The sequence below is a fragment of the Nannobrachium achirus genome (assembly GCF_963921795.1).
Source record: "Nannobrachium achirus genome assembly, chromosome: 3".
Lineage (NCBI taxonomy): Eukaryota > Metazoa > Chordata > Actinopteri > Myctophiformes > Myctophidae > Nannobrachium > Nannobrachium achirus.
This window is the reverse complement of record NC_137812.1, coordinates 73465801-73479776: the sequence shown is the minus strand read 5'-3', so window position 1 is coordinate 73479776 and position 13976 is coordinate 73465801. Positions and strand designations below refer to the sequence as shown.

Genomic DNA, 13976 nt, shown 5'->3' with positions numbered 1-13976 from the left:
CTTTTTTTTTTGTCTCTGATCTGTTGAAATAGCGAGGGACAGATATTGACAATAAATCTGCTTGGAGGTCTGACTACAAAATGATGTCACGGCTTAAAAGCCAAGGACGTAGCAGTGTGGTCTATAAATTGGCCATTCATTTTTCGAATAGAGATTTACAAAAATGTTGATACCAATTATTTTAACAACTTGCCTGCCAAGGGTTAAAAAAAAATCTATCTAAGAACGGTCAGGCTTTTTACAAAAAATTAAAATGAAAATAAAAAAAATAAAAAACATTTTTTTGAAAAAAATAAGCTCTCAGAAGATGTCCATTGCCCCCTTGCAGTTGGCAGAAAAATATAATCAACCCCAAGAAAAATCAATTTTTAGATTAAGCCAAGAATCAAGACATCCAGGATCCTGGTGAATCATGAACCATAAAACCTTGGATTCTGTGACAATTTAAAATAAAATAAAACCGTGAAAACATTTCTCCGCTTCCTTTTATCGCGCGGCATCTTTCTCTGACACTGGGACCTGCAATGGTGGATAACTATGGATTGGTGTTTCCCCCCCACTGAAGCAGAGAAAGCACGTGAGTGTCTGTGATCGACCGGGTAAATCGATCGAAAAATAGGAAGATATTCTGTGACAAGCAGACAGCCCCAAGGTGAAAAAGGCGCAAGACTTTTTTTTATTTATTTTTTCGTCTGGTGTCTTTGCACGATTCTAACCAAGTTAAAGGCAAAAAAAATAATAAAAAAAAAAGTTTTTTTTCTTTTTCTCTGGATTATCGGGCCTGGCAGGGAAAGACATTGAAATAATCTCGGGACTATCGGGCCTGGCATGCAATGAGTTAATCAATGAAAACATTTTCTCATCAGATCTGCACAATTCACACAAATTACCGAATTTTGGATTCAAATCGGCGATTTTAGCCGAGATGCTACAATTTTGCATGCCTGTGAAAAGCGAAAAAAGCGAAAAGCAATAATAGCTGGCAGTGGTTAGTAGTTTGGTTAAAAAACAACAAGTGACCAACCTGGGCGCTCCGTATCGGGGGGGCCGGGCCTGCGGGTGGTGGTGGTGATGGTGGGGGTGGTGGTAGGGGTCGTAGGCCATGGGTCGTAGGTCGTGGGGGGGGTGCGGGGGGTGGTGCAGGCCGGGCTGGAAGCGGGGGGGCACGGCGGCCTGCGAGGAGTGCGAGGAGGGGGAGGGGGGGCGGTGGATCAGCACCAGCTCCCCCCCGCCGCCCCCCTTGCCCCCCCGCGTCTTCCGGAAGTAGCGGTGGTGGCGAGGCCGCGGGCCGCGCCCATCCCCCTCTGCAGGGCGGAGGTCAGAAGTTAGTCATAAGTTTATAAACTGTGCACAAAACGTAAGGAAAACTTGACTTGGGTCCACAATCTCCCCATTAACTCATTCACTGCCCCCATTCGAGACACCAGAGAAAAAGACGTTTCAGGACGTCAGGCCTGAGAAATCCGTGAATTGAATGTGCTTTAATCTGAATAAAACCAGTAAGACTCCCTAATCGGGAGATAAACGACCGTCAGGTCGCATCCACAAACTTTAGAAGGCAGTGGTAGCCAATCAGGAGGGAATATGGGAAATGGGACAGATCCATGTTGATGACATGACTTAGAGATATTTATAATTTAGAGATACTGTGTACCGCTTTGCGTGATTTTAGGGCAAAATCTGTAGTCCAAAAATGTGTTCAAAATGTGCCTCATGGTGGCGCTAGAAGAGGGCCATGTGAGGAATGAGGGGTGGAGGTTGTGGTTTGGCAGCCAAGGAGTGTGTGTGCAAAGTAACTGCGACCTGACGGTCGCAGCTATCAAAAGTATGATCGCCGATCACACCTGCCAGCACTTGGGCTTCAAGTGCTGGCAGGTGTGTGCCAGTCACAGGTGTGTGCCAGTCACAGGTGTGTACCAGTCACAGGTGTGTGCCAGTCACAGGTGTGTACCAGTCACAGGTGTGTGCCAGTCACAGGTGTGTGCCAGCCACAGGTGTGTACCAGTCACAGGTGTGTACCAGTTACAGGTGTGTACCAGTCACAGGTGTGTGCCAGGCACCTGAGCATGGGTTCTAATGCTATCCTCCAGGATGACAAGGCTCGCCCCCACAGAGCCAGGATCATCAGAGAGAACCTCCAGAATGTGTGAGTGGAGAGGATGGAATGGCCTGCCGTGAGTCCAGACCTCAACCCAGTTGAACACTTGTGGGATCAGCTTGGGTGAGCTGTACGTGCTAGAGTGACCAACCATCCTGGTTGAGGAATGGGATGCCATCCCACAGGTTGGTGACCAGCATGAGGAGGAGGAGCCAAGCTGTTGTGGCTGCGTATGGATCTTCCTCATGCTACTGAGGTCCCTGACACTCAGTGTCAGGGACCTTAGTGTCCCCTTGGGATAATAAAGGTATCTATCTATCTATAAGTCTTCAATGCTCCAAGTAACAAAGGTGAATACCAACAGTTTTGCAGGCCATTTTGGCAAATCTATGGTCTGTGCTACGGTGCTACACACACGTTTTGGCTGTGTTGCTCTTTCTACACACTTTTTTTTTTTTTATATAAGTTTTTAACAAGTTCAAAGGTACGGCAGTAATGCTGCTATAGGTGGCGGAGTTCCACTCTTTACAGCAGAGGTGCCCACACTTTTTGGACTTGAGAGCTACTTTTAAAATGACCAGCACAACATGATCTACCCACCCCAAACATTTTTTAACTTAGGGGGCTTTGGAATGGCAACACTGGTGTTACATATAAGACAAACACACTTGAAATGGGAAATATTGGGGAGGAAAAGTTTTCATCCTATTCTATATGAAAGCGGTAGGTGTTCGGGTTCTTTGTAATGCTACTGACTCTTGAAAACAAAGCATTGCATTGTGGGTGTTTGCCTACTTTAGAAACCATGATGGAGCAGACATGCCCTTGATTAAATTCAAGCAAGTTACCTTAATTGACAGATGTCAAAAAAGGGGGTTTAGTGATTTTAATTATACATATTTTTAGGGGCATGCCATGTGATCTACCTGCACAGCCTTTGTAATCTACTGGTAGATCACAATCTACCTTTTGGGCAGCCCTGCTTTACAGCTTCTACTGCCAGCTTGGGGCTTTCCCCTGGCTCCTACAGGCTTGATAAAGCGTCAGAAAGACGAGTTAAAGGACCACTTCACCTCTGGGACAACCAGATCTTATTTTATTGTTGTTTGGGACACGATCAACACAATCCTGAGCTATTTTTTGTGTTCAATCTGTGTTTTTAGATATTTTAGTATTTCAGCATGCTACAACTGGTCATATGATGCTTTGTAGAATGATATTGCATCATCTAATGCATCATATGATGCTTTCTAGCATGCTGAAATACTAAAATATCTAAAAACACAGATTGAACACAAAAAATAACTCGGGATTGTCCTGATCGTGTCCCAAACACCAATAAAATAAGATCTGGTTGTCCCAGAGGTGAAGCGGTCCTTTAACTCATTTAGTGCCACCCTATCACCACTAGAGGGCGCCCAGTGGCCATAGAATAATAGAGATATGCTGGTAATGCATGCCCAAGCCCTGGAGCCATGACTTGCCAGAACACTTTCCTTTGTGCATGTACAGGAAGAGAATGAAGTTAGCTTGAAGTTAGCTATTGGCTACCAAGCATTTTAGAAGATCTATTTTCGGCAATTTAGCCACGATTAAACCTTGCACACCTCATGCATGGGAAAAAACAGAGAAGAATGAGCTCTAAAAAATCCAATGCAATCCTGGATTGCATTGGAGTAGATTTGTGCAGTTTGTTCACAGCTTTCAAACAACAAAATCCGATTGGAAATCCGTTCAGGCATTCTTGAGATAATAGCCATTATGTTTTACATGTTATGTAAACAAAAATGGCTGCCCTGTATGTTAGATGGGGTTGTATGGGGGTGGAACATGCAAAATCGCGATTGAAATCATGTTCACTAGATTTGATGGGGTCCAAAAAAAAAAATTCAAAAAATTTTTTTCTAAATTTTTTTTTTTTTTTTTTATATCCCGAACTAGTTCGGGATAAGCACTCTGGGATGCGATAATAATCCCGAACTAGTTCGGGATAGGCACTCAATGAGTTAATATGTATTTATGTAAATGGATAAGGCAACAGCCTAGTTGGCGTCTTCAGGGTTAGGATGGTGTGCTTATAGTCGGGGACCCAGTCCCCAAAATGGGAGAGGACCTGTGATTTTCTGCCGTACTTTTTATTTCTGTTTTATCTATTAGTTTGGTCATTAAGGTCCACAGAATGAGAGGCCTGCTCTGCCGGAAACATCGCGAAAAAAAGTTATGGCCATTTGTATATTCACTGTCCCATTGACTCCACTAGAAATATTAAAAAAAGGAAAAACATCTGCTTTAATTAGCATGTGAGGGGTCAAACTAGGGGTTCTTCATGATTCTGAATCCATTGCAAGCATTTGTTTTGCATAAAAAACATTACTTGGGTTACTTTTCGGCAGCCCAAAGCTGTGAAAAGTGGAAAAAAAGTGATGACTCATCACTTTTGACTGTTTTGGGGGGTTGATATCTTGCCCAAGGAATGTTTTTCATGCAAAACAAATGCTTGCAATGGATTCAGAATCACGAAGAATCCCTAATTTGACCCCTCACATGCTAATTAAAGCAGACTTTTTTTCTTTTTTTAATATTTCTAGTGGAGTCAATGGGACAGTGAATATACAAATGGCCATAACTGTTTTTCGCGATGTTTCCGGCAGAGCAGGCCTCTCATTCTGTGGACCTTAATGACCAACCTAATAGATAAAACTGAAATAAAAAGTACGGCAGAAAATCACAGGTACCCCTCTTTTCTTTGAGCTTTTGGCCATGTGGGTCCTCGACTATTAGGTTGAATGGTGCGTTTATGAAGCTTCATAGTTCACTCTACCTCCTGAGACACTGGGTTAGGGGTCAGGGGTCATAGGTCAGTGTTCTTACCCAGCTCTCCTTTGCGGGTGGGCGTGGTCACATTCCAGGCTGGCACCGGGTTCACTGGTTTGAGATGAGCCAAGGGAACCAGGTGTCTGAGAGAGAGAGAGAGAGAGAGAGAGAGAGAGAGAGAGAGAGAGAGAGAGAGAGAGAGAGAGAGAGAGAGAGAGAGAGAGAGAGGAGAGAGAAATCAAAATGGTATCGAATGGTTCCTATCTGTGCAATTTGCTTTGACAAGTAGAAGTCTGATATGAGAAATATGAGAGACACAGTGTGTGTGTTTCTGCTGGGTGAAGTACAACAATGTGCAAACACAGCAGCAAGACTGGTGAGCTGCTGTGATAGGAGAAGGATATCACAAGCACCTTAAAGACTAGACAACTAATCACTGTGTATAGACCGTTTTCCTGAGTGCTTCCCTGTAGACAGCGCCGGCGACCATTTCTGCGGCGCAAACAGCAGCCAGTGGTGGAGTAGAAGTAAAATTATTGAAAATGGGGAATACTCAAGTAAAGTACAAATACTCAAAATTCTACTTAAGTACAGTAGTTAAGTAAATGTAGGCTACAAGTTGAAATGGCGGGCGGCGTCCTCTAAAGTGTGTCTATAATATCCCTGCACTCTCTGCATGGAGTACGCTCCATACATGAAAACTGTTCCACTCCCTTCAATTGTACATATTTTATTTCGATTGTATCATGTTGATTGATTGTATTGTACTGTGTACACTTCTGCTTTGGCAATGTAAAAACGTATGTTTTCTCATGCCAATAAAGCCCTTTGAATGAAAGTAAGTGTGTGTGTGTGTGTGTGTGTGTGTGTGTGTGTGTGTGTGTGTGTGTACTTCTCTCCCAGCTCCTCTATGAAGACGGTCACAGCAGAGGTGTGAGTTCCTACTTCCTGGATGAAGGCGTTGTAGTACTTCCCCTTAGGCTCCAGACGCACCTGACACGTGTACACACACACACACGCACACACACACACACACACACACACACACACACACACACACACGCACACACACGCACACACACACACAGTGAATGAGTTAAGCCCGTAGTTGAAGACAATGAAGATTGATTTCCCCTCCAGACCGGATCAGAAAAGCAGATCTTGGTACTGATCCCAGGCTCACAACGCGTTGCATCGTGACACGCCGAGAGCTTGTAGATCTGCTATTTTCAAATTGTCTATGGATATACAGCAGGGTTCAAGCTGGAAAAGTGATTTTGATATCAGCTCATTTTTCTGAGGACGGCTTGTGTTTGTGTATGTGTGTGCGCGTGTACGTGAGTGCGTGCGTGTGTGTGTACCTGGCACTTGTCTCCCAGAAAGTACTGTCTGCCTGCAAACACCATGTAGTCTGTCTTCTGCATCTCTGGAAGGACACACACACATTCATTCATTAGTTTAATTATTTATTCCAAATCATATCCAGGAAACCGTGTACTGATGAGACTAGCTGCTCTGTCACTAGTCGGGAGAGTGTTTTCTGCTGGTGATTCAGTCAGAGCGTATCAAAGGGTGTGTCCGTAAATGCACACCGGGTGTGGTTAGGGTTAGGGGTTATGGTTAGGTTTAGGCATATTTTTACTGGGGTTAGGGTTAGGATTAGGGTTAGGTTTAGGCACTCACTACACTGAGCACACACCCGGTGCGCATTTCCGAACGCACCCTTTGATACACTCGGACTGAAACACCAGCAGAAAACACCATCCCGTCACTAGTCTGGATCTTTTTCTAAACTCAGACTTCAGATTTACCCACATAGAAAAAAATCTAGGTCCACACAACAAAAATATTTAGGTCTAAAGAAATCCATGCCTACACAGATCCACTGTGAATCGGATATTTTTGTAAATCTTCACTTGTTTATCCGGTTAAAAAAAGATCCTGGTTTAGCCGACAAAATCTCCAGCTTTGTGTGGCTGCAAGCCCCGATGGCACAACAAAATGTGCGATTATAGAATAAGATCCATATTCGTGTAATGTGACTGTTGAGACTAGCTGCTCTACGCAGGGTTCGATCCTGGGCTCCCCCAGAGTTAGTGTTGAAGAGTCCTTGAGCAAGACTCTGAACCCCTAGTTGCTCCTGATGAGCAGGTTGGTGCAGCGCATGGTTTACTCTGACATCAGTGTATGAATGTGTGTGTGAATGGGTGTTAATGTGTGTGTGAATGGGTGTGAATGTGTGTGTGAATGGGTGAATGTAATGCATCGTTGTAAAGTGCTTTGGATAGAAAGCGCTATAGTGCATAAATGCAACTATTTACCTTTGCGGGACTCGTGCCAAACGTCAAACTCCAGGTTCCGATAAAGTTCTCCATCCAAAGACTTCAACACCTTATATGGAAGAGAAAGTCTGGGAGGGGGAGGGCCTTGTTCGCCCAGGGGCTGGGGAGAGAAAGAGGGGGAGAGAGAGACAGAGCGAGACGGAGAGAGAGATGGTTTTGACATTTAGAACTTTTTCATAAGAATCAGGAATAAGAAAGTCATGGTGAAAAACAGCAGATCTCTGGTTCACAGATCTATAAGACCACCTTATCGTCTGGGGGGGATCGGGCCTTGTCGTCGACTCCTCCTGAATCCCACTCCTCCCTGCAAGATAAAACAAACAAACAAACAAATGATGTAGTTTAAGTCAGTGGTTCTCAACCTGTGGGTCGGGGGTCCCCACATTTTTTCGGGGGGTCCCCCAGATGATTAACTTAATGTGAAACATTGTTTTCTCACTCAACAGTAAACAAACCAACATGAAGTTTAAGTGTATAGACAGACCTGGGCATTGTGCGGCCCTTTGGTTCACTCTGACCGGCCCGCGTAGGGTTAATGGCAAGTTACAAAATAAACTGGTGTGTGTGTGTGTGTGTGTGTGTGTGTGTGTGTGTGTGTGTGTGTGTGTGTGTGTGTGTGTGTGTGTGTGTGTGTGTGTGTGTGTGTGTTACCCTGCGTCTCCATCGCTGCATGCAGACGGGCTGTTTCTATAGCGACGACCTCCGACCCGGAAGCTCTCCAGAGCCTGGTGTAGCTCCGCCCCCTCCACGCCCAGAACCCGCGTGTAGAGCAGCTCATAGAGGAGCGCTGTGCACGCACACACACAACAATGTTACAGAGAGCTGTGCACGCACACACACAACAATGTTACAGAGAGCTGTGCACGCACACACACAACAATGTTACAGAGAGCTGTGCACGCACACACACAACAATATTACAGCTCATAGAGGACTGTGCACGCACACACACAACAATGTTACAGAGAGCTGTGCACGCACACACACAACAATGTTACAGAGAGCTGTGCACGCACACACACAACAATGTTACAGAGAGCTGTGCACGCACACACACAACAATGTTACAGCTTAAAGAGGAGCGCTGTGCACGCACACACACAACAATGTTACCGCTCATAGAGGAGCGCTGTGCACGCACACACACAACAATGTTACAGCTCATAGAGGAGCGCTGTGCACGCACACACACAACAATGTTACAGTGTAGAGGGGCTCAGAGAGCTGTGCACGTACACAAACACACACACCATGAAGACAGTGTTGAAAATGGGTGACGTGTTCCTTTAATGTGTACAACTCAAGGACTAAAATGTACAATTTATGGAATTTAGAAGACGTTCTTAATCCAGAGTGACAATAAGCAAGGTCAATACATCAACATCAATAATACAATCAATACATCAAATGCATAGAAATAGTAATCTAGGAACAAGACAGACAGACAGACAGACAGACAGACAGACAGACAGACAGACAGACAGACAGACAGACAGACAGACAGGGTGCAGTTCCTACTCACACTGACAGAGGGCAGCAGTGGTGGGGTAGCAGCGAGGGTACACAATGTCATAGTGACCATTGTTGGAACAGCACAGCATCAACTGCAACACAGTAACCATGACAACCGTTGTTATAGCAACACAGCATCAACAACACAGTATCCTTGACAGCCGTTGTTGTAGCAACACAGCTATCATCTAGACCAGTGGTTCTCAACCTTTTCAGTCCGCGACCCAAAAAATAATCATCTTTTAACTGGGGACACCCCCCCCCCCCCCCCCTCACCCTGACGAGCACTAAGAGTTGAGGCATTACATTTTGTATAACACGGTTCTATTGTGAAAATAGCAGATCTACAGCTCACAACGACTTGCTTTGCGAGGCCTTGTGAGCATGTATTTTCACAATTTCTTCCTCTAATATTTGACAATTTGGCCAATATTTGTCATTTTAGAGGTATTAAAAAGTCCTTAAATTGTCACTTTAGAATTGTGCAGATACCCTACACTTAAACCTTATGTTGGTCTTTTTACTGTTGAGTGACAAATCAATGTTGCACATTAAGTTAATCACCCACAGGTAAAGAACCACAGATCTAGATTGGTGGTTCTCAAACATTGACCATTAAAATAGCTGATCTACAAGCTTGAAAAGTGTCGCAGTGCAAAACATTCATTACCTTGTAGATCAGCAACGCATTGTTACCTTGTAGATCAGCTATTTTCAAATAGCCGATCTTTAATAATAGCCGGGGTTTAAGTTGTTCAATTGATTTTGACACTATATTGGACACGTTTAGCTGGTTACAGTTACTTGTAGATTGTCTTATTTTGGGGAGAAAGTGGAGAAACACTCACTTTGTCCTCATAGTCGTCTTCGCTGATGACTGTAGGCTGTTTCCCTGGGTAACGATAGATATGAAAACACCGACTGCACACACAAACACACACACACACACACACACACACACACACACACACACACACACACACACACACACACACACACACACACACACACACACACACACACACACACACACACACACACACGATCAGCCTCAGAGTTATATGGTGTACGTAACTCGCCCTCAGAAAGTTGGCTTATTATTAAGATACAAGACTATTATGAATGGCTAACACTAGGTGCAGGCTAGCAGTCATTATTAAGCTACCTTCCTCGGGTACAGGTAGCCTACTTAATTGGCCTACAACTATCCTGGGGTTCAAGTGGTTTATAATCAGAGTAAGATTTTCCTGACATCATTATCACATGCCTCTCAAGTTGCACAAGAGATCTGTTTCTCTCTCTCCCCCCCCATCTCCTTCTCCCTCCGTGTTACAAAACATGATTACATAATCAGTGGTGCTTTGGGATTTTCTTTTCCGGGCGGACGGTCTTTTATTGACGTCATGTGCACGCGTTTACACGGTCGTGCACCGTTCGGTGCCGTCCGTGTGGGAATTTTTCCGACCACACGGCGTCCGGTCGCGTCCGGCCTCCAAAGCGCTACTGTACATAATGCACAGTTGCGCGTGTTTAATCGCCTGGTAGATATCAATTAAACTTAATGATATCAAAAAACAACAGCCATTGAGTCATCAATAATGTTTATGTCGTAGTGAATTCTAAGTAGTTAATAGAGACCTTTTTTTTGTTGGCAACAAAGGAATCAATGTAAGTCTGTTGGCTAACAACTGTTGGCTGTTAAATCTGATTAAAGAAAAACGCACGGAAATGCCATTCAAAGTAACGAGCGCAGGCTGATATGTCTGAAGCAGAATGTCCTTGTTGGATGATTTCACCCGCGTGCTGTGGATGCATAGATGTGTTCTGTGGTCATGTGACGTGTGGTCATGTGACATTCTCACCTGTACAGCTGAGACAAGGCTTTGATCTCCACCTGACCTGCTGTCTCCTGATTGGACGAAATAAAGATCATCAGTAATTTCATTTAAAGGAGTAGTTCACCCCCAAAATGACCTTTTCTCTATTGATTACTCACGCTATGGAGACTTGAGTTCAATCATATTTTTGAGTTTTTGTCACATTGCTAAGAAAATAATTTGATAACAACAGATTTACCCCCACTGATTCCGGATGGAGACCCAAATGCATTTGGGTCTCCATCCGTTATCAATGGGGGTAAATTTATTACAATTCATTTTTTGTCTGAGGAATGCGACGAATACAAAACAATATTATTGAACTCAAGTCTCCATGGCGTGAGTAATCAATAGAATGAAGTCATTTTGTGGGTGAACTACTCCTTTAATTTTAACCATTTAGACACTATTTGAACCACTTTAACCATTATATTATGCTTTAACTATTAAAACATTGCAGATATACAAGCCCGCAAGCTTGTAGATCTGCTATTTTTGAAAAATCATGAACATTTGTAGTTAAGTCTTTAAATGTTTTTGAACCGATTCTATAAATGTCTTCTAAATCAGTGGTTCTCAAACTTTTTCATGTCAAGGACCCCCAAAATTACATGTATTTGGCCGCGGACCCCCATCTCAAAATATGTTGTTCCAGCCTCCAGGGACCCCCCAGAAGCAAATATTTGAGTTAAAAATGTTCACTTTTAAAAAGATATAGTCAAAGACTTGCAAAAATGATTCTAACCCTAAATGGGTTAATCATCTACCTCCTCAAAACTGTATAATTAACTGAAACTTCAATTAACTAAAACTTTAATCATCTAAGGTTGAGGTTGTAATTAGCTCAATCTTTAAACTAACAGTAATAAATATATGTATACAATAAACCCACTATGTTACCTTTGGGTCGACCAGCCGTTCCAGATACTTGTCAAATGAACCTTCAACAAACTGAAAGACGCGCGCGCGCACACACACACACACACACACACACACACACACACACACACACACACACACACACACACACACACACACACACACACACACACACACACACACACACACACACACACACACACACACACACACACACACACACACACACACACACACACACACACACACACACACACACACACACACACAAAAAGATGAACTATTAACTGGTTATTATCAAAACATTATGATAGCATATTCCTCAAGTTGACTCAACCCATAGACATTATTATATTGTAGTCCATGTAATTCAACAAGAATAGCAGCGTGTCTTGCAGGCAGTGGAGCAGTTACAGTGTAATGACCTCCAAGAGACTGTTCATTCAGATCCCACCCCTATACTCTCTTATTTCCCCTTCCAGACCAAACTCTAGGGCCGGCTTTACACTGCAGTCAAATCCAGCCCAAATCCGATTTCGTTGTCAAATCTGATCTTTTTTGGCCCGAATTTGCAAGTGACACAGATCTGATCTGTGCGTTCAGACAGTGTTAGCCCAAAGCTGCCCTGCGGCGACATGTATGCTTTGGTTACCGTGGTAACGACGTAGGCATCATGACGTTACGTCACTACGTCGACGCTGGTTGATTACGTTCTGATTACGTTCAGGAAATGCGACATAATAGACCATAGTAAACACACGTTAATATTGTTTTTCTCTCTTCTTTTCTTTGCTCTTGTGTTTCGCTCTTCTCTCTCGTTTTCACTGTTTAGCTCACGTGTTTTCTCTCTTCTCTTTTGTTTTTCTCATGTGCTCAGTGGGCTGTAATCAAATAGTAAATACTCGCGCTCTGTAATGATGTAATTTACAGCCACGCTCGGGTTGCGCTGCTCGCGCAGCAAGTGACGCTTGGCCAGTTTGATGTGACTTACATGTGACCTGCATATAACTCTATGGGGTGGATGTGGTTGCTGCTTTCAGACTGAGTCAGATGTCCTCAGATCCGATATGGATCGGATTTGAAACTACCTCTGGATGTGGTTTTTCAAAATCGGATTTCATGTGACCTGCATGTGACATGTTTGGATTTAGACTATTTAAAAAAAATCGGATTCCACTTTTGAAGTGATTCAGATCTGATTCAGGCTAGATTTCAGTGGCAGTGTAAAGCCGGCCTAAGACTATGAAGTTTGGTATCAGGTAGAGTTGGGGCGTAACTTACAAGCGATAAAGCTGAACGGTGTTAAGCTCATGAACCACAGCAATCATTCGCCATGCAACTCCTTGCAACCAAGCGGTTGCGAGTAGTTGCATGCAACCATTATCATCACCGATGGCATTTGCAAGGAGTGTCCTTAAAAGTGTGTTTGTGTTGTTTGAGCTTTACAGGGCAATGTTTTGGGAAAATCTGTGCACTTTCCACTGAAGAGGAAAGCCATTATTTGGCATCCAAGTCCTCAATCACATCTTTGGTATGGTTAGGTGCAGTGAATGCTTTGGCACAGGGGGGGGGGGGGGGAAGAGGCTAATTCTGTGGGGGGAAATTGAGTTTTCAGCTTTCTCCATTCTCATGGACAGGGGTTGTATACTCATTCAGCTATCACCCCCCTCAAAACCGAAGGACAGGGTCTCCTTTTACAAGCTTATGGAAAGCAGACTTTTGGCCAACACCAAATATCATGCTCCCCTCTGCCCACCCGAGATGACATAGCCCTTAAAGGTGTATTCAGTGATAATGAAAGTGGCCGGGGGTCATCTTGTCCCTTACTGGCCTTACAGCGTGGAAATGTTTAGTTTTTTTATAGATTTTTTACACCATTATAATGTTCGGGTTAGGGTTAGGGTACTTCCTAACCCTAACCCTAACCCTAACCCGTCTCCAGCTTCAGGATACGTATGATACTGATTTACTACGAGACTGGCATTTTATGAGTTCAGTAGTTTACAATCTAGGCATTTGGCAGGCGTTCTTAATTCAGAGCGACTGTGGTTCTGAAAACTTTTATTTTGACCATCATAACATAACTATGGCCATACTCTACTCTGATTGGTCGAGGACTGTCTGGCCACCTCTGAAAACCAAATCTAGCTATGCTCGCAACACGGGCCATGGTGGAAGTCCTTATATGGTCAGCACACATTCTAGTGAGGAGAATGAATGGAAAATGTACCAATTATATTTTTATTTGAATGAAATACAATCACTGAATATACCTTTAATATACCTACTACGTGCGCGCAGCCGTCATGTGTCCCCCTTTTTTCATAAAATACATGTAATAGGGGTTACTATTAAGGGGTCATAATTGTCTATAAGGAACAATTTATACGATGTTAGATCATTTTACTCCCATATGAGCAGTGTGGCACAAACTGTGAGTGCCAAATGCGGCAA

General features: G+C 43.7%; 1 protein-coding gene across 1 annotated transcript in view; it reads right to left on the bottom strand.

The window, feature by feature from the left end:
• Window positions 1-13976, bottom strand: part of alg13 (ALG13 UDP-N-acetylglucosaminyltransferase subunit) — a gene marked incomplete at both ends in the record, with an annotated part of 36236 nt that overhangs the window by 19017 nt on the left and 3243 nt on the right. The window contains 11 exons of the mRNA XM_080722785.1: window positions 1025-1304; window positions 4970-5055; window positions 5805-5905; window positions 6274-6338; window positions 7234-7354; window positions 7501-7558; window positions 7906-8041; window positions 8777-8858; window positions 9615-9687; window positions 10629-10675; window positions 11544-11594. Of these exons, the coding sequence (XP_080578911.1) occupies window positions 1025-1304; window positions 4970-5055; window positions 5805-5905; window positions 6274-6338; window positions 7234-7354; window positions 7501-7558; window positions 7906-8041; window positions 8777-8858; window positions 9615-9687; window positions 10629-10675; window positions 11544-11594 (1100 nt within the window). The remainder of the gene's footprint in view (window positions 1-1024; window positions 1305-4969; window positions 5056-5804; window positions 5906-6273; window positions 6339-7233; window positions 7355-7500; window positions 7559-7905; window positions 8042-8776; window positions 8859-9614; window positions 9688-10628; window positions 10676-11543; window positions 11595-13976) is intronic.